Below are 20,312 nucleotides of genomic sequence, written 5' to 3' on the forward strand. Positions count from 1 at the left end.
TGTCGACCTCACCTGTGCAGCCGGAAACAAACAAGCTCCATCTGGTTAGATGTGCAGTCCATTAGCATGCCTTCGTCTCCTGCACCGAGTCAGGAAATTCCCTGCCATCAATACTCCGTGTCCTCTTTCTGTCTCCATCCAGCGATCTGACTTTATCCTTACCATGGAAACACTCCAGTGGTCAAAGCAAACACAACAACGACTTAATGTACAGCTTGTCTCGCACTTACAGTGATGTATTGTGTACTACTATTTTGCTTTTTTTTTTTTTTTCAAATGGAAATATCTTGCTTCTATTTCCTCTTATCCCTTTGGGGATGCAGTAAAATTAAGAGCACTGGAAGTGTAGCCTGTATGTTTTCATATGTGGCAACATTATTTTCAAGTCAATCTGGAGCACAATACCTCACAATAATTTTACATGAGCATCATTTTTGTAAGGCTGAAAGGATGAGAGGCTGCAGAATAACCTAAATTTTTCTGGGTTGTTGTGTTCTAATAAGGAGCTGTAAATGGGTCCAAAGTTGAAGGAAAAGGAAAGATCTTTATAAATGTATGACGTTAGGTGACCTATACAGTAGATGGAAAAAATTCATGCTAAAAAAAAAAAAAGAAACTGTATGTGGAACTCAAGATTTTTCCAATGACAGCCTGATGTAATTTTCCAGTGATATCACAGAGGCACCGGCCTTTCCTGTGAATTTGTTGGGTCCTGCTCGAGTATTTTTTTTATGCATGGATTTTACGAAGAGAGGACAGAAAATATGCTGATGTGTTGCAACATTCACTTACTTATTTATTATGATTTTCTACTCTAGAAGTGGACGTAGTTTTCCTTTAGCGATATCTCTGACACAAGTCAAAATAATGCCATGATCACATTTTTAGGTAAAACAGTTGGGAGAGAGTTATAGTATTTTCAAAGCATGAAGATAAAATATTATCAGAAACTAAAAATAGGATGCTCTAACTTATCAAATTCATGTATAGCTACTTGAAAATATGAACTTATTGAGATTGCTCCAAAACGTGGGCCACACTAAAATCATTTTGAATTTACAGTTGAAGTGGCGGATTCCCTCCACAAGGAGGCAGTATTGTCTCATACTTCAAGTGCCTGCCCTGCCTACTTGAACAAACAAACAAAAACAAGAGTCTGTGAAATGAATGAAATCCCAGAATCTTTGGTCAAATGCTTCATCGTTGCCTCTGTATTTGTGTGTACTGTGCATATTTCTGTGCATTGTTTCTGTTTCCATGACTACATTTAAACTACAGTGTTTCAGTGCAAACAGAGCCACGATCATGTTTAAAGTATTTATATCCTCCTCAACCCCTTCTTTCCTCCACACTGCACAGGAAAATGATCTTCACTTGAAATACCAGCTGTAAATACCACCCAGGCCACTGTAACGTTCCCAATATAACCTCAGCGCTCAGCCAACTGGAAGGGTCCGGTCAGTGGCCTTCTGTCTGGGCTGCTGGGGAAAGTGACGGGCAACCCTCTCTGCTCCCTTTTTCTTCGTATTTATCAGGCATTTAAATGGATACCCTGAAGAAAGACGAAGATTCGGAGGTAGTGGAAATTGATCTGGGGGACTCCAGTGACCCTGAAGAGTCTGAAGATGGGGAGGAACCGCAGACGTTATGGAGAGCCCAACCCTCTCTGGATGAGGAGGAAAACATTCACACATCCACACTGGTGGAAATCAGTGACACAAAACCACTGATTACTTCACGGGATGCCCGAGGTATCAATGACTGCCTCAAGGTAAAACAATCTTGCAGTAGCTTAGTAAAGATTTTATGATTTTTGTATTCGTAATTTGATTAAAAAACTCCATAAACAGTGCATTTTCCCTAGCTTATAAAGCGCTTCATCAGCGTTAACTGTTCATGATGACTGAATTAGTCCTTTTGACTCAAAGGTAGGGTTTGAGGATGTGATAGCTGAGCCGCCATCAGTGCGCAGCGGGGACAGAGTTTGGATCTGGAGCAATGCTCTGTTTGAAGTGTCCAGGGTCTGGATTTACAGGATAGTCACCGCTCTGCTGGCCCTTCCCATGTCAGCTATCTCTGGCCTTTTGTTTGGCCTCCTCAGCTGCTTCCACGTTTGGTAGGTTGATTTATTTATTTTTTTTCTGCTTCATTTAAGAAATTGTTTTATCGGTGTAACTTTTCAAAATAAAGCAAATCAAAAAATTGTGAAAAAATTTTGAAAAAGTATTTTCCCCCGTGTTCCTATTTTTTGCACTAACGCTCAAGATTATTAAAATAACTAAAAGACAAACAATATCTGAATAATGGTTTTTGATTTATTTATCAATAGATTAAATTACCATTTGAAAACTACTAATTCAGTTTGTTTTGGTTTTTCATTTTTGGAAAACGTTTAAATGCGATAAAAGAAAAAAAAATGCATGGAGGCAGATACTTCCACACAGCACTGTAAAGCGGATGTTTAATTTGAGGTTTCTAAGGTTTACTTTTCAACATAAACGATATCTGGATGTTTCCAGCTGACCTATGTAATGTCTGTGTTTTCCTTTTCTGCGACAGGATGGTTCGCCCCTGTATTCGTTGTGTCCTCATCGGTAACCGCTGGATACAGAGCTTCTGGGACGTCATGCTGCACATTGTTGTGGTCCCTTTCCTAACGAGTGCAGGAAAATGTTGTGGAGGTTTAGGTATACACCTGGCCAAAGAATGACCCAAGAGGCTGGCTGGATGTGTTGATGATGTGGACAAAGTTCTGTTCATCTGGACTGAAACATAAGCAGCACTGACTTTTGACTGTTTAATAAAATAATATATACTGTGTCTGGGAAAAAAAAGTATTCATACCCCTTGAACTTTTTCTCACTTTGTGTTTTTACAACAACATACTTTGATGAATTTAATATTGATTTTGTGCTATAGAGCATTTAATACATATCTGAAAAGTGTGGTGTGTGTATTTAGACCTATGAGTCAATGAATCACCTCCAGCTAAAATCCTAGTGGCTTGTCTAGGTTGGTACATCCTCTTTCTTATCTTCCCATTCATCCCTACAGAATGATGCTGCCACCACTTTGGTGATGGTACGCGTTGGGTGAGGTACAGTTTAAGTCTTTTCTCATATTGTGGAAAGCTAGGCCATTAAGATCCATTTTTGGTCTCATTTGGCCCAAATCAGGTCTCCTGCTTGTTTTCTGTGTCACCTACATGGCTTGTTGCAACCTGCAAACATTTCTTCTTTTGATTTTCTTATTGCCACTCTTCCATAAAGTGCAAACCAACTTGTTTACCTGTCAGCCAATTCTCCAATACCCATGACCTGGTTCTCTGCAGCTCCTCCAGAGTCACTAATGTAGATCATCAGCATCGATAATGAGATTACATCACAGACACATACACACACAGTTGGAGTATTTAGATTAGACTTCTGAAGAAGTTAGTTGCATGTGATTTCATTTAGAAGTGTCGGAGTAAAGGGGGTTGTGTAAAGATCTGCTCAGCACTTTTTCAGATTTTATTTGTTAAAACATAGCTAGGAACTTGTAAATGACTTTTACTTAGATTTTAAACTATGTTAAGCATAAGTGACATAAAATCTCAGTGAGACTAATTTAGTGGAGTTCGTGTGACAAAATATAAAAGATCAAAGGATAATAATTTGGCAAGGCATTATACGTTTTTTCAGCGAAATACCTGAGAATGTGAAAAATGCTAATCTTTTTAGAGCTTTGTGTAGTTTATGCACTGATGTAATCCCTAAAAATCATGCCCACGGTCTGAAATCATTTTGATGACTCTTTGTATGAGACAGGCTGTACTTTTTCCTTTCTGACATTAAAGTGGAGGTTCCAGTTATCGCATTTTTTGTTTTTAAGCGTTTATAAACAATGTTCATTTATCTTTGGTTACATGATTGCATGAGTCGCCTCCACCCAATCTGAAAAAGCTCCCTAATTTATGTTCCTTATCAGCGAGATTTTCCACCACAGTTTACAGTCTTTAAGGATCGTGATGTTTTGGAGTCATACTCCAAACGTGTTCATAATTATGTGCTGTCATGACCGAACATTGATGAGAACTAAACAGCAATTGGTTTCTTCATTGTGAAAATGGTTTCTGTAACAACCCAGACATCTAATGACATCCAGGATCCTTGAAGAAGCCTGAATAAGTAGATGAAAGATTATTTTATCTACAAGAAGCATTTGGAGCTAGTCAGTGAATTATCAGCATTAATATCTTTCTGAGCACTTTTAAAGGGAGCCTACACAATAAATCTCGGAATATAATGTCATTTAATTAGCGTTTTTTCATTGTCCCCCCCCCACAAAAAGTGACTTTTTTATGCATCATGGATTATCTTGCAGTGCAGTCCCTCTTTAATTTCAGTCTTCTGATGGAAAAGTGTGAGAACATTCTGCAGATTTCCTAGTTGAAAACACACAAGTACCATAATTATAAAGTTTAGAGATAAAAACTGCTTCAGTGACTGCTCTTCATTGTCGCTCTTCTCCATCCACTGGCTTGTATTAACAGTTAATACAAGCCAGTGGATGGAGAAGCTTCAATACCTTCTACAGTGCAGAAAATAGAGAAAATAAAGAAAAATCAGAGAACAAGAAGGTGTGCTCAAGGTACTGTATCCAGTTTCTCATTTTATGTAAGTTTGTCAGCAGGGCCTTGTCCTGAGATTAAACTGTTGCTTTCAGCTGTTCAGACTGGTATTTCCTATGGAAGCTTGTTATTGTTGATACACAGGATTTCCCACATTCTGCAGCTGATAGAATACCGCGGGGATCGGCATTCAAACCAGGGTGCCTGACTTTATCGTGACAGAAATAATCTTTACGTAAATGCGTGTATTTCACAGAAACTTATGATTTATGAAGTCCTTTCTTATCCATCTGTCATATTGTGTTTTAATTGCGGAGCTAGACAAAGTCCTCCAATCTAACCCTTTAACCAATCTATTGAGTAGAATAACTCCATGTTTGAACATTTGAACAAGAAAACAGTTCCAGCCTGGAGATAGTCATATTTACAGGAACAGATAGTTTACATTCTCCATCTTTCTCAAGCCTGGGGAATGGGGTCACGGAAAGCTACAGAATACATTTAAGGCTGTCTGAAGTGACTCATCTCCTGTTTTATTACAAGTTTCCTTATGACGCATTTATCAGCGTCCTCTGATCACTCATTTCCTGAAAGCTGCTGACTTCAGAGACTAAGGCTATGTTCACACTGCAGCCTGAAGTGGCCCAAATCCAATTTTTTTCCATTATATGTGACCTGTACCAAGCGAAACAACAACAAAAACTGATTTAACAAAAAGCTGGGAATGAGCATTAATCTCTGCGGTGTGAACATAACCCATATCAAGAGAAACAGAACTAAAGAATCACCAAACTGAACCAGAACCAACAGTCTTACAGTCTCTGAGTCCTTGTGTCAGGAATCACAGGTGTGGTGCCAAGATTTTGTTGAGTTGAGAAATATAAAATACAGCTCTTGGACTTGGATGAGCAGAAGTCTTAATCGCTTCCATTAGTGAGATAAAAGTTGACTCCAGACCAAAGCAAGATGCTCAGTTCTTCTTTTTTTTTGGCTGCTGGTGTTGGGAGAGAAAAGATCAAAGGCAGTTCTGAAATTTTTAATGTCTCTGTTTTTATTTGCTCCTCCTCTCTGCTCTTAAATTCTGTCATCTATTAGAACACAAAAATATGGGCTGTAAAATGTGTTTTCTTTAAATTATTGAGAGACAAGCAACTTATAGGAAAGTTAGACTTCAACTAAAATAATTTTATTGTTGAATTTCTTAACAAAAACACACCCTCTTAACTTTTATTAGTATTTGTAGGTATTTTTCTTTTGTCTTTGTGTAATTTTCAATGTTTTCTCAACAATAGAAAAATTATTGATTATATTGTAGATCATTTTTGTGATACTAAATACATTTAATCTAAAATATACACAGAACCTCCGTGCCCTATTGAATATGAAATAATATTTGGTTAGTGGGAAGGAATCAATCCTTTCGGCTAATTAGTTTTATGAATTATGAAAGCGATTGATTTGTTTTTATCACATAGCTTAAAATAGCTTATTAATGGTAAAATAAAATATCATTATTCTCATTTAAAGACAACATAAGTGTGTGAATATTTCTGAAAGGACATTATCAAAAACTCATTGTCAGAGCTCTATACACAGTAAAAAGGAAACCAGTTAAACAAGCAAGTTAAAATGGATTTTATTATGTTGAAAGATTAAGATTAAATCCAATGTTAAATATCCTTCAGTTGTGAAATCACGAAAGTGTTTTTGTTTTTCTTGCATCTGCACTTAAACCAACCTCACACAATATTGCACATTTAATGTACAAAGAATCATGTTTATTAGGTGTGTTTGAAGTTTCTTAAAAGTGAGAGTGAAAAAAAAGAAAAGGAAAAAAAAAAACTGAGTCAGACAAGATAGAGATAAACAAATCCACAGTGTATTCTTTTGCTCTCCTATGTTACAAATTAAGATCTAAAGTAGGCAAATTGTGCACTTTTTAAAAAGATGACACAATTTTCTGGTGGAAATATTTAATAAGAACCAACAAACATCTCCAACTTTTATCAGCAATCCTGCCCCGATGTGTTAGAGCAGAGATGGATCCAAACGTTGCAGGATAGTGGCACTCAAGGACTGGAGTTGCTGACCCCCGATTTAATGTATGTGATTGGTGCTGATCAAAATAACACATAAGTGGAGAAACAGAATTCGTAATTGCTTTTAGGGGCTGGATTGAGCCACTCTACTTCTCTCTTCCAATGTTGTCCATAATTTGGGATAATTCCTTCAGCACTGAGCTACAATCCAAGTACACTTTTGTCACAAATTGTAGTCAGAACCATTTTACGGCAGTAATTCTGGCTTGAAACGGGAGTGGAAGCTCAGTTATTTCAACAGGGTCTGGACATATGGGCTTGTCTCACTATTTTAAGGAAAATTTGGTCACTGACATGCAGCTCATAAGCACTAAAGCAAGCAATTTCTGTATGAGAGGGACCACACAGCACCTATGGTAAAAAAAAAATATATATTTTTCTGCAGTTTGAACACCAGCAGCCCTGGAATTTTTTAGGAATGGTTTCATTTGTTGGTCGAACTACCACTGCTAAGATGATTTTAAATATTTCCGGGTATGTCGCTTTAAAACATTTTTAATGGGTACCTCTTTCATTTCTGCCAGCCGTATGAATAACTGTGGGTTCAGCAATTTATATCCAGTAACACGAAATCCAAATTTGCGACATTAGGCTTTGAAAATCACGAAGGATGCCAATTAGATGTTTGCTCCTGTGTTTTGAACTTTCGATTTCTGTCATGAGGCAACTATGTCACTATAAACCAGTTTTCTGTATAAAAGAAAAGCAGAGGAAAACAGCTCTCATCATTTCTGAAGTATAGCAATGTTCTGACTTGAAGTCGAGTCTGGATAAATGCAGGATGGTTAGACAAAATTCCTGAGGTTAGCCTTTGATGTGTCTAATCCCATTTAACCCGAATCATTAACTGGATGATTTATTTTCACACACAGGGCTCCCAAACAAATTGGCAGGATGGTTTTCTACAGAGCTTTGACATGGCACTGACTGCAGATACCCATGCACAGACATTACATTTCATTTTTTTTTTACTGTTATGTTTTTTTTTTAAATTTTTTTATTGAACATCAGGCAAACCTCTGGAGAGAATATTCCTATTACGTGTTTTCTGAGTTGCTTTGGCACATTTCACACATCATTCTGAAGATTTGCAAAAATAGCGAATATCTCAGAACATTTAGAGAAAACAGCACAAATGAGGAACTTTCTGAAAAGTAAATATTTACACTAGTCAACAGATCTGTGAAAACCAATGTCATGTATCACAGCTACAGGAAACGATGCTGAAAAAAGTTTTATCAGTGTACGAGTTTCAGATTTAAAGTTGGAAAACCATCAAAGTGACTTATGCATTTATACATTAATTTACAATTGAAAACAGATAATTACATACACAGTAACAGAAAAGAAAACGGACATTTTTTGTCTGATCTTAAATATTTTCTGTTTTAGGGTAGATCGAAATCTACAAACCGTAATCATTAATGTATTATTCATTATTTATATTTACTAAAAGAAAGACAAATAAAATAGATATATATTTTTTAGGATTTTTTCTGTTATGTTCTTTAAATTCAGACTTTTATATTAGTCTACCTTTAAACAATTTACAAACATTCTGATGACTAATTAACCTATCAGGAGTTCCGCAAAACAACTGGAGACACACCTGTGGATGTGTTTTGAGGTGATGACTCAAACACACCGCCTTCTTGTGTGAAAGTGAACTTAAAAAGAAATACTGCAAAAATATCAGGTTGAAAACTGTGGCTCTCTGAAAGCCTGGTTCAGTTTTGGGTGCCTGAAAGTGCCGACTGCACACAAGTAAAAACAGCTTGGGGTTGTCCAGCTGGACATTGGCGTTGTTCTGAGCCCCAGAGACAACATCTGTTTCGCTGCAAAATGTGTGAAACAATCTCTGAACAAAAGAAAATGACAATGTGAAGATGCAGTCCGAATCTGGTGAGAGGGGGGTCATTATCGACAGCAAAACAAGTCCTGTGCTGACATGAGCTGAAAGGCGGCTCTATCAGAAAGAAGCCATTACTACAAAGGCAACATAAAAATGACTTTTTGAAGCCACGTCTTGTTGTCTGAGGAAATTGAAACTAAATAGTTGGGTCATAATTTCCATCGTCACATCTGCAGGAAAAAAGGAACAATTTTGCAACCCTAAGAAAACCATCCAAACTGTGAAGTACAGGAGTGACAGAATTGTGTTGTTGGGGGGTCTTGCTGCAAGAGGTAAACATCTGAAAACAGATTGGCTCAGAAGGAAGGAACATTCTGTGAAAAATAAGGAAGCAACATCACTAGACAACAGGTGGGAAATTAAGGCTTGAGTCAATGACCCAGAGCATACCAGCACATTAGTTAGAGAGCTTTTCAGACAACAAAAGCAGGAAAGGTCATCACAAAGCTCCGATTTCTGTCCCTCAGAAAATTTGTGGACAGGGCTGAAAATGTGTGTGAGAGCAAAGTAGCCTCCAAATCTGACTCAGTTAGGAACGGGCCAAACTTTCAAGTAGCTGCAGTAAGCAGTAGGTAACAGGATATCAAAAAAAACAAACAAACAAAAAAACAAAAAAACAAAAAACAGAAAAAAAACTAGAATTTAATGAAACTGCAGCAGCAAACGAGAGAACAGGTATGATTTCAGTACATGTAGCAGTAGCAACACTGAAGGGCTAATTTTTACCATAATTCCCAGCAACGGTGGCTCATGAAGTCCAAAATGTCGTGTGTGTCCTGTTGTTGGCTCATATTGAGGCCGGTCTGTGTTCACACTTAGAAGGGAAATGCACCAGAGTTTGTTTGGACACCACCTCAAACAGTGGGTCTAGGTCCGTTTGTTTAGTCCGCACCAGAGTTCGCTTCAGTGTATTCACACCTGAACAAAAGGTTCAGACCAACGGGGGAAACATATTTTGGTCCGTTTAAAGTGGGCCGAAAGTGTCAGGTGTGAATACGCCCTTAATCTATAAAACTGAAGTTCAAAAACACTGTAAACAAGTGTAAAGAATGTTTACAGTTGTTTGACCTTAGATAGTAGACAAGTCTTGTTAACTAAACATCTAGTTTATATTTTGTCCTATTTTGTCATCTCACAGATATATATGTTTGAACATGCCACAGTAAACAACAGTGTACATTAATTCTTTCCCTCCTACTCATTCTGTGACCAAAGATAGAAATGAAACCCACCAAGTCAGTTTTTTTTTGTTGTTGTTTTTTTTTTTTTTTTTGGCATCTTCGATTAAAGTCTGGTCCGTCCCGTCTGGTCCTGTCAGAGCCAACTGCAGCCGTGAGCGAACGTTTGAACAGATCCTGCTGAATTTAAATGTGTTCTGGTTGGAACTTCACTTTGCAGCTCATTTAGTTCACATTTTGGACACAATGGCATTTTGTTCTACTTTCTGTTATCACAGGGTGCAGGGCTGTTTCCGGACAGGAGGTTTATGTTCTCTGTTTGGCTTAATTTAATATGGCTGACAACAAGCATTGTGCCGTGGCGAGCTCAGCTCTGCTGTCGATGATTAAATGCCTCAACCAAGGCCTTGCATGATTGCTGGATCAAGTCAGCCACGGGAAGCTTAGGATGGCTCCTTGCCGGCTCAGTGCGCGGGCCCCCCTGTGCTGGAAGTGTGAGTCAAACTCCTCATACTGCTGCCGTTCTTGATGACGTAAGTGGAGGAGCCGCTCTTGTGCCTGCACTGCTGGTCGCAGCGGCAGGACGAGTCGGCCAGATAGTGTCTGCAGCAGCAGCAGAAGAAGCTCCGCATCAGGTCGTGAAACAGGTGACCAGCAAAGAACATGTAGATCCAGGGATTACAGCAGCTGTTGAGGCTAGCAAGCAACATGGAGATGATGAAGGCCATGTCTACAAGGAAAGGAAAACTACAGTCAGTCGAGAGGGAAAGCATTTAAAACAACAAACCACAACATTTTATTGAACAAAAATAGAAAAAAAACCTGCCTGTATTTCAATAACGGCAATATATAATATGGCTTGGAAATGATGGGATAGTTAACACAGAACTTATGGACACCTGTGGACTACTTAAAAAAGTATGGATGTATGCATGCAACTTGACAGGAAAGGTAGCTAGGACACCTTATTAAACAGTTTAACAGTTCATTTTAATAAATAGTCACACTGATTTCTAATTCAACTAATTTATAATCTGCAAAAAATAAATTAAGTTTCAATTTAAGAGTATTTCATAATAGAATAGAATACTACAAACTTTTATATTCTGTAGAATAGAATATAATAGAATATTCTACAACATAGAATATTCTATGTGTATATACAAATATTTTTGCATATCTAAAAATATAGACAATATGTACATATTTTTATCAAAATATATTTAAGCAAAAATAGAATATTCTACAAATATTCTTCTATTTTGTAAAATAGAATTTTTTATATTTAAAACAGATATATTTTGTAATAGAACATATACTTTATTACAAAATATATTCTATTCTATTCTATTCTATTCTATTCTATTCTATTCTATTCTATTCTATTCTATTCTATTCTCACTAAAATGTATGTTCAATATCCATGCATCTAAACATTGTAGAAAGGGTTTTGCTACTTTTTCCTCCTTGCCAGTACAGATAATCTTTGCTTTAGCTGAAAAAAAAAAGAACATTACATTTTATCAACGGTCTCTGAATGTATGTTTTATTTATTTATTCGACACGCTCAGCAAAGCCCTGGCAGCTCCTCGCGCTATTGTTCAGATCTGCTGAATCAGCTTCACATGTTTAGGAAGCAGGCTGTGAATAATTTCACCAGGGTAACTGATATACTGAGACTAATCGGTTTTAGAAAAGGCTGTAAAGGTTCTTTTCATCATCTTTAACTATTTTTGCTATATTGCTTCTTGTTAAAGCTGCTATAAAATATCCATATTCCTAATTATGTTTAATTATGTTAGAAAAAACCCCCACTGCCTTTCATCCTGGCATTAGATTTTTTTATTTTATTTTTTATTTTTTACAGGAATGGAAGTTACTGCATAAAATGTGCACTGGACTATCACCTCCATCTATGCACCAGCTTGCCAGCATAGGTGGGAATCTGACTGAGTAACAAAAACTGCCTCAGAGTTACAACTCTGTTCTACATAACAGTTTGGAGATTTTGGATATATTCCTATTTTAAATCCAACAAAATGTTATCTGGACAATACAGAAACTGAATTACAGCTTTATGAATAAAAAAAAGCTATTTGGAAAGTGTGATTAACTTCAACTTTGACCTTTTATTTTCATTTATCAAATAGTGGGCAGAGGAACTTGCCCCACTGAGGAGTAGGCCTTGTGTGACCAATGGAGTCACAGTACAAAATCAACCCGCTCCAGTCCTGCATATCCTAATAAATAAGATCCCAGTAAAATACATTGAGGTCAGTGGTTGTAACCAGACAAACATTTCAGTATGTCTGCAACACAACGTCCAACAAATTAGTGCTTCTCTGACTGATACTTTTGTTTTTACTGTAGATGTTTAGCTGTGATAAAATATTCTAGAAGTAAACGTGGCTGAGCTTGTTTTAATTGCTTTAATGTATTTAATATTTGCAGATTCCACATGTACACGTGTGCAGGGCGGTGGCTTGCAGTAAAACTGGGCAGTTTTTATCTCCCCGTTTTGATATATCTCCCTTCTTGTTGGGACTGAAATCGCTTTTCATTTAGAAATATACGAACCCCCACATTAGACACCCTCCAAAATATTCAGGATTAATAAAAAACACGAAAGGTTAATGGATGCCGAATAGAGGATCGTCAAGCTGACACAGAGATGACAAATAGGTTTTTAAAAGAGACCGCCCTGCAGGGGGAAAAAAAGCACCTTATTTTCCCATCCACTCAGCCGATTACATATATAGCTGCAGAGCACATTGAGGCAGAAAGTAGCTCAAACAGTGGAAAATGGACGACTTCCAAATATATATTTTTTCTTCTTCTCTGAATCGTTAATGGCGTGTGGGAGATTTAGTACTTATTGTCTTTTTCACCCCTCAAGTGCTGAGCTGCTCTTTTCCTGCCTGACTCTGACTCCCTACAGGACCGGGCTTTCTGCTCAAAGCTCTCTGCTTTGTGCTGCGTTTAAAAAATGATCCGAAAGTATGAGAGCCGTTTGTTTAAGATATAAGTTAAACAGCCTGTCCAGAGCTGAAGGACTATTTGGTGCAGGATGTCATGGAAATATGGAATGCAGTTCTTTTAAAGTCCCAAAATTGAGAGAGTGTGAAGTTTTTTTTGTTTTTTTCACTCGAGCTTCTGGGATTTTATTAATAAAACAACAACATTATGGTGGGCTGTTTTTATTATTATTATTTATCTATGACTTTTAACAACTTAATGAAGGAGAAAGGGAAATCTGTTTGTTAAAAGAAGCACTAAAACAATCATTTACAAGTTAATAAAAATATTTTTCCTCTCTACAAATTTGGTTCCACAATCTTACAATTTTACCGATGTCCAGGCCATCTAATTAAGAGCTAAATTTTTCATAATTTGATCAAAAACATTCACCAATTAAACTTGCACCCATCTCAACAAAGAGAGGAAAAACTTCAAAGAATCTGCAGTAAATTTGAAAGCACAGGCTCAGTTATTTGCACTTCTGCACCAAGATTTAAAATGAGACCTACTTTTGAAATGTCATGAGGAAAGATCTCATAAACTGGTTAAATTGCATCCACCCACTGTCTATACCCAGTTGGAAACCTAGCCAGCAGTCATGTTCTTATTCTGTGGAAGGAAGGTGGAGTACCCAGAGAGAACCCAAACGTGTGCAGGGAGAACATGCATTTCCATTCAGAAAGACCCCGGGCTGGGATTTGAACCCAGGACCTTTTAATGCGAGCTGACATCTACCAACACTACTTTGTTTGTTTTCCTAAAGTAAATGTTTGCAGGACAAAGCAGAATAAATTACATTGATTGTATTGGGTGAATGTTTTGCAACCACAGAATTTATATTCATGCTTAAATTTTCTGACTTATTAGTATGAAATTTGTTTTGATAGAACGACTGTCACAAAAATGTATTTATAGTAAATAATTTGCATGGACAGATTGATTTGATAATGTATGTAGTTTCTGTTTTTGTAATCCACAAAATAATAATGCAGCAGTCCAAGTTATACACTTGCCCTCTATATTCAGACAGTTATTTCTTCACAGCCACAGAGCAGAATGATGAAAGCAATGAGGTATTTAATGTCCTGCCAGAGGGTATTTTGAAGTGTGGAGAGTCTCAATAACTAATCTATTTTCTACTAAGTCTTCCACATGCAATTATAGACAAAAAGGACACACTCCCAACACAGATATATCTCAAGATCCCCATTGAATTGGAGTTTTAATTAGTTTATTCAAAGAAGAAAGCACATTTTGATTTGCATTCCAGACGCCTCATGATTCAAGAAAAAAACTAAAGGTGATGAGGGTTTTTCAGTAGCTGCCCAAAGTCTGTTTAATGGTTTGTATCAAAATATGCACTGCAGAGACTGTACAGACTGTTAATCGCTTTTTAGTCATATTTTTTGGGGGGCTTTTACTTCAAGTTGAGTGTCAGACCTCAAGAGAGTTTATGCGCCATATAGTATTTGTTCTTTTTTTTTTAAATTTATGTATGTTTAATTTTGTTTTAGAATATTTTCAATGCATTTCATGTCTTGTCTCTCTTGGCTGTGAAGTGCTCTTTTAAACATTTGTTTTAAAATATACTATGTATAAATAACATTGACATCAAACCTGAGGAGCAAAATGAATGATTTTTGTGTGCTGTATGATGAACTTGCAACCTGTTCAGAAAGTAGCTAATCTCTGGCACATTGAAAACAGACATATGACAGAGATAACAATAAACAGGCAAAGGAGGCCATGAGAAATTGGTCCACTATCTTATTCTGCAAACTTGGGATTTTGTGGTGAGACATTATGACATCAGATCATTTATTAGTAAAACACAACATTGCTTCCCGTAAAAGTCACATTTGTAGCAGAAAAGTGCAATTTGGTTAGTCAATATGTGATTTTTGTCTGGTGAAGAACAGTTAAGCCTAAAATTATTCATACCTCTGGCAAATTTAGATGTAAAATAAATTAAATTCAACCCACAAGTTCATGTCTGGTTGAAAATGGGAAATAAAACAAACGTAGTTAAAGAAGTATTAGTTTATAGAATATGTTTTTATTTATCTTTTGTCATCGATGCTTATTCATAGCCTTCTCAACAATCATAGGAAAAATATTTACTGGCATCACAGGAATCAAGCTCTTCTCATCATTACTGTCCATCTTTTTGCCTGTTTCCACTGTTTTATCATTAATTATGAGTCTTTGAGGTTAGAAGGCCTGCCTGTCATCACCCTAATCTTTAGCTCTCTCTGCACATTCCCTATCAGATTCACGCCGGGACTCTGACTGTGTCTCTCCAAAACGTTCATATTTATTCCAGTTAGAAAAAAAAAGATTTCTTGAAACCAAACTCTGCCAGGGGTTGATGAATTTTCACTGGAGTAGGGTTTCTTATCAGTAAACTGATTACTAAATGAATATTGGCCAATTGGTTTATTTATTCTCAGTAGATCAGTATACAAGCAGACATGTAATGGACAAACAAAGCCGTCTAATTTGTTTTGTTAGACAATAAACAACCTCAAAAGTAAATGAATTTACATTAGCAAAATCAAATGAGAAAAAAAAATGGAGCCTCTTTTTCATCAATCAAGCTGCCGAACATCATCAGTGTTTGGATAACTTTTTTTCTGTTTTTTTCTTGAAGATGGAGTCGGATTGTGGCATTTTCAGTTTTTCATCAGGTTGCTGTGTCACATCTTCCTACCCGTACTCAACTAAATTGTCTTGTGAGTCTGAACTGCAGTTTGCTCTTCATGCATCATTGTTCATCATTGCTCGTCATTCACAATCCAAAATACAAGCCTGACATATTTCAATAATAAACAGAAGTTTAAAAAAAAACAAACATTCTAATATTTATGAAACCTTTATTCTACTTGTACAAACTGAAAAAAGGGGGCATTTTGATTCTTTTCGGACATTAGGAGCACCAAAGTGCTGGACTGGACCATACAAGACTGATAGTCATTAAAGTATTTGTAAAATATAAATAATAAAAAAAGAATGCTCAAAAGAGACAATTCTTAATTTTCTCAAAAATATGATCAGAATCTCATCTTGTTCTTGGGGAACCAGTATCAGGTATCGTCACATCTTATGAATTTGATGTATCTTTATTCTCCTCCTGCAGACCTGAAATGATTGTAACATTCATAAAAAAGGCAAAAGAGGAAAGACTATGTCTGCAGGTCTTTCAGAAACTACGGACTTTAATTGAAAATATTTCGTACATAGAGGAAACTAGGATGCTCCTGTTTTAGGATGGTGTAAAGCAATCATAAGTCTATTTAGAATGAACTCTGTTTGAAAACTAGATTTTATATTTAGCTTCATAAGGGCAAAAAAAAAACAAAAAAAAAAACCTCATTGTCTGTTTGCTGGAGTTACTTTTTAAGATAAAAAGATGAACTGGCTTAACCTGACAAGAAGTCATTTATTTTACTGTGCATGTTTTAAAAACAATAATTCAAAAACAACATGAGCAACTTGAACTTTGTTGAGCACCTAAAGCCAACAAAACACAGGTGTAAAGAGCATACACACCATCATTTTGGAAATGTTTGTACAACCGAATATGTCATGATGATTGTTGTTCCCAGTTTTATTGCACATCTTGAGTTTTTATAGGTTATCTTCATTACAACGATATTACTTTGTAGATGTTGTGTATTTGCATTATTTTTTTGAGTCTGCAAAAACAACAACAACAACAACAACAACAACAACAACAACAACAACAACAACAACAACAACAACAACAACAACAAAAACTTTTGGCACTAATTTGAACAAGCAGGACAACAATAGAAAGGAGGATAGTCTATTTTTAATCCAAGACAAACTATTAATCTGGAACATGATTTTTTTTTAAATACTACATTTTGAAAGGATTTACTGGTTGTTGAAACACCAAAGCAGTTTTTCTAAAACTGAAAATGGGAGTAAAGACGATGCACGGCTTCAAGCAAGTCAACAAATCATGCCTCATATTAGGATACACAAATAATTTTGTGCAGCTCTTCAGATATTTATAACATAATAATTTTGAAAGTGTTTAATATATAAATCTGTAACAGAACAAGAACTTATGGGACTTTCCAAAGTGGTTCAATTTAAAGGTTGTGGAGCACATCTGCTTTGCTGCTCATGTCCTCTTTAATAGCAAACTAACCAGAAAAGGAGAAGAAAATATAAAAAAAAAGTTTAAATTGATATTATATAAGCTACTACTTGAAACAGAACCTTTTGATGCACTGGTTCCCAGTGGTTTTAAAGACTGATAAAGGTTGTAAGTGACATTCTCATTCATCTGGTTTCACTCCTGGGAAGTCTGGATTTGATCATCTTTGTGCAGTTCTCAGAGAAACAGGGGAATGTTCATGCATTCCAAGAGATATTTCTGACAATGACCTTTGCATGCAAAAAGCATTTAGTGCTGAAATATTATCTGCCAAGAGTTTATGGACAACACATTTCCAGTGCCATGAATCAAAAATGAATACAAGAGTCTGCTTCTTGTGCCACAAAACACTTCCTCACACAGTAGCAGGGAAATAAAGCTGTCAGTCAGTGTATTTAGTCATTAATATATCTACAAAATGCTGTATTTATCTTCTATCTCTTGTATCTTTTTGGAAAACAGACAAATGGGATTTTACCTTCTCTTGGTGCAGCAGGATCCCATGCAGACCACATCTGGACAAAGAAAAAAGGAGTCCAGCACACAATATATGCAATGACCACCACAAATGTCATTTTCACGGTGCGGATCTTGGCTTTAGAAATGAGTCTGACGCTGCTCACGCGTGACAGTGGATGTGCGCCCTTGGATGGCCTCGGCGTGAGAGCCAAAAAGTGCTCCCTCCTGGTTTTCATGTTGATATTCTGCCATATTTTAAAGCATATGAGGCCGTAGCAGATGCTTAATATCGCAACTGGAAGAATGTAAATGCTCAGACTCATCCATGTGATGTAGGCTTTGGCACCCCAGGGTTCCACGAAGTCCCCCCAACAGTCGTAAACGCCATTCCCGACCTCCCTGAGAGAAAAGATGTAGGCTTGTGGGGTACTGAACATAAGACTGAGGATCCAAGATGCGATCACACAGAAGCGATCTTTCCCCTTGTGCACCGAGCGAAGCGGCTGGCAGATCGCTAAGCATCTATCGATGGACATCAGGACCAACATGTAGGTTGACGCAAACATGCCAACAACCTGGAGGTATTTGACCAGCCTGCAAAGGAAATCAGGTCCATAAAAGCGGAAGGTTATGTCCCAGATGAGCTGCGGCAGGACCTGGAACACCGCCACGACAAGGTCTGCGATGCTCAGGTGCTTCATGAAGTAATACATCCGAGAATGGCTGTGCTTGGTGGTGTGGATAGCCCACAAGACGCACAGGTTGCCGGTCAGAGCGAGCAGCAGCACCAGAACCAGGACAGTAACTTCCACTTTGGCTACTTCTTCGTTTCGCTTTAAAGGGTTTACCGTGTTGTTCCCTACAATGGTGCTATTTATATGACTGGAGTTGTACCAGGAAACGTTCTGAGCCCAAGCATCCTGTGCGCGTAAAAGTTCCTCCATCGTGCGCACCAGCGTCAGATTTTGTGCAGTCAACGGTCACATCACACACACGGAGTTAGGGCTGCAGTCAGTCGATGTAGATTTTAGATGTCATCCATTAAAGGTATGGCTGAATCTCCCAAAAGTTGGGCTGTCGTCTGTAGGAGAAACAACGAGATTAAAAACTTTCATTGCTTCTGACTCTTCAAAACCAAATCAAGAAATGTATACAAATAAATAAAATTAAGAATTTGTGGTAAAAAAGAAACTCACCCGGGAGATAATCTGCTGCGTTTCTTTCTTGTGATCTGCAGTCTGCCTCCCTCTCTCTCTCTCTCTGCGTCCAGCTGGATCTCTGATCTGTTCTGGTCTGTGCATCCCACCACTGTATGTGCAGATCCCCTTCCCTCTTTTTATTTTCCCCGGAAGGAAACTGCCTTGGTTGTGCACAGTCTTCACATTACTTCACGCTGTATTATTTCAAATCTACTGACCCCTGTTTGTGTTCCAATTTCAAAAAACAAAAAATAAAATAAAACAATAATAATAATAATAATAATAATAATATGTGGGCTACTGTATACGACATTATACCTCTCTATAGTTACCTATCCGCAGCCCCCAATTATTAACTGGTGAAAAGTAAAACAAAAAAAGATCTCTGAGCTTTTGATGTTACTCACTTTTAATGTGCATCATGTGACAAATGAGAACATAGAAGGACGATGTCTATATGTGCTATTTAATATTTATTTCATTAAATTTTGCTCTGTGACCCTAATGATAAATACTAAATCTCAGGTAGAGGCTTATATTTACAGTTAAAACTCTAACATTACAGACTTGGGACTATAATCTCTACAAGATAGCATAAATAAATAAATAAATAAATAAATAAATAAATAAATAAATAAATAAATAAATACATAAAAAATACAGGTAATAAATAAATTTACTTCAATCTTTATAGTTGTTATTGTTGTCATGCAACAAAATTGTGAGGCCACTTTGATTATAAACATTTTTAATTTTGTTTTCATGAGTTATATAATCTGAACTAAATAAGTACATAAATAAATGTGTTTTCTTGCTTAGATGTATCAGTGTGCATTTCTGAATCTGAAATATCCCAGTTACAGATAATCACATGTCTTCAGTTATGTTAATGTTGTATAAAACAGATCCTGTTGTCAAAGTTGACCCTAATTGTGACCTAAGATGAGCCACAGGCACGGGGACGATCTCCACTTCCCTTTCATGTTATTTTTCTATATTCTCGTTTATGTGAGACCACTTTAAGCTTATTGCTACAAATCATTAAATTACTTTCTCAGTGTGTCTTTATAACTTTAACAAATCACAACTGGGTCTGTTTACTGTTGCCCTACCTCCATGTCAAATGGCATTCCAATTAAAATTAAAGAGATATAATTAAAAAAATATAAAAAGGAAAAAGATCCCTTAATCAGACTGAAAAAACTGATATTGTAAGAAAATCTATCAAAACAAAAATCTGTGAAAGTGCTGAATTTATTTAATTTTTCTTTTACTTCTAATAGTTATTCTAGACACAGTGAAAAGTATACATAGTCCTTTAAATTCTTGAGTTGTATGCATTTTTTAATGTCTGGGAGTGTCTTGCATGTTTTGTTTTTTTTTTTCTCATTTTGAGTAATTTATATTTAGCTGCATTGTGGAATCTTTAGGGTGTGGCCATTTACGCTTGAGGTTAAATTTGTATAACTTTAGGATCTGGTAAACACCAGACATATTATAGTTAAAAAGACTGAAAATGTCTCAAAAGAGGAAAACGTGGTACATCTCTTGGGTCATGGCTGTGGTTTGAGAACGTGCTGAAAACATATCTTAGTTTAAATTAACGATAAATTTTGCTTAATTTTTAAAGCTTAAACAGCTTTTCATGG

At 36.7% G+C, this 20,312-nt stretch overlaps 2 protein-coding genes across 3 annotated transcripts; one reads left to right on the forward strand and one right to left on the reverse strand.

Annotated features, from left to right (window-relative positions):
* Window positions 1-1,298: 1,298 nt before the first annotated feature.
* cav4a (caveolin 4a) lies at window positions 1,299-4,292 on the forward strand. The gene is made up of 3 exons (XM_007551118.2): window positions 1,299-1,771; window positions 1,929-2,116; window positions 2,560-4,292. The coding sequence occupies exons 1-3, from the start codon at window positions 1,544-1,546 to the stop codon at window positions 2,708-2,710; spliced, it is 567 nt and encodes a 188-aa protein (XP_007551180.1). The 5' UTR covers window positions 1,299-1,543; the 3' UTR covers window positions 2,711-4,292.
* Window positions 4,293-6,368: 2,076 nt separating this feature from the next.
* On the reverse strand, window positions 6,369-18,896 carry LOC103137403 (isotocin receptor-like). Of its 2 annotated transcripts, XM_016671193.1 has the most exons (3): window positions 18,661-18,896; window positions 17,484-18,545; window positions 6,369-10,531 (listed from the first exon to the last, which is right to left on the reverse strand). In XM_016671193.1, the coding sequence occupies exons 2-3, from the start codon at window positions 18,406-18,408 to the stop codon at window positions 10,266-10,268; spliced, it is 1,191 nt and encodes a 396-aa protein (XP_016526679.1). In that variant the 5' UTR covers window positions 18,409-18,545; window positions 18,661-18,896; the 3' UTR covers window positions 6,369-10,265. The 2 variants fall into 2 exon arrangements, with proteins under 2 accessions (XP_016526679.1, XP_007551189.1); XM_007551127.2 differs by having other exon boundaries at window positions 17,484-18,896.
* Window positions 18,897-20,312: the final 1,416 nt, after the last annotated feature.

The sequence above is a fragment of the Poecilia formosa genome, unplaced genomic scaffold, assembly GCF_000485575.1.
Source record: "Poecilia formosa unplaced genomic scaffold, Poecilia_formosa-5.1.2 Scaffold2, whole genome shotgun sequence".
NCBI classification, from domain to species: domain Eukaryota; kingdom Metazoa; phylum Chordata; class Actinopteri; order Cyprinodontiformes; family Poeciliidae; genus Poecilia; species Poecilia formosa.

Excerpts from the sequence above, each read along its gene's own strand:
- LOC103137403 (XM_016671193.1), bottom strand. The coding sequence starts at position 18,408 with ATGGAGGAACTTTTACGCGCACAGGATGCTTGGGCTCAGAACGTTTCC. Across the intron at positions 10,532-17,483 it reads TCCTGCTGCACCAAGAGAAG|ACATGGCCTTCATCATCTCC; the intron begins GTAAAATCCCAT and ends CTTTCCTTGTAG.
- cav4a (XM_007551118.2), top strand. The coding sequence starts at position 1,544 with ATGGATACCCTGAAGAAAGACGAAGATTCGGAGGTAGTGGAAATTGAT. Across the intron at positions 1,772-1,928 it reads GTATCAATGACTGCCTCAAG|GTAGGGTTTGAGGATGTGAT; the intron begins GTAAAACAATCT and ends TTTGACTCAAAG. Across the intron at positions 2,117-2,559 it reads CTCAGCTGCTTCCACGTTTG|GATGGTTCGCCCCTGTATTC; the intron begins GTAGGTTGATTT and ends TTTCTGCGACAG.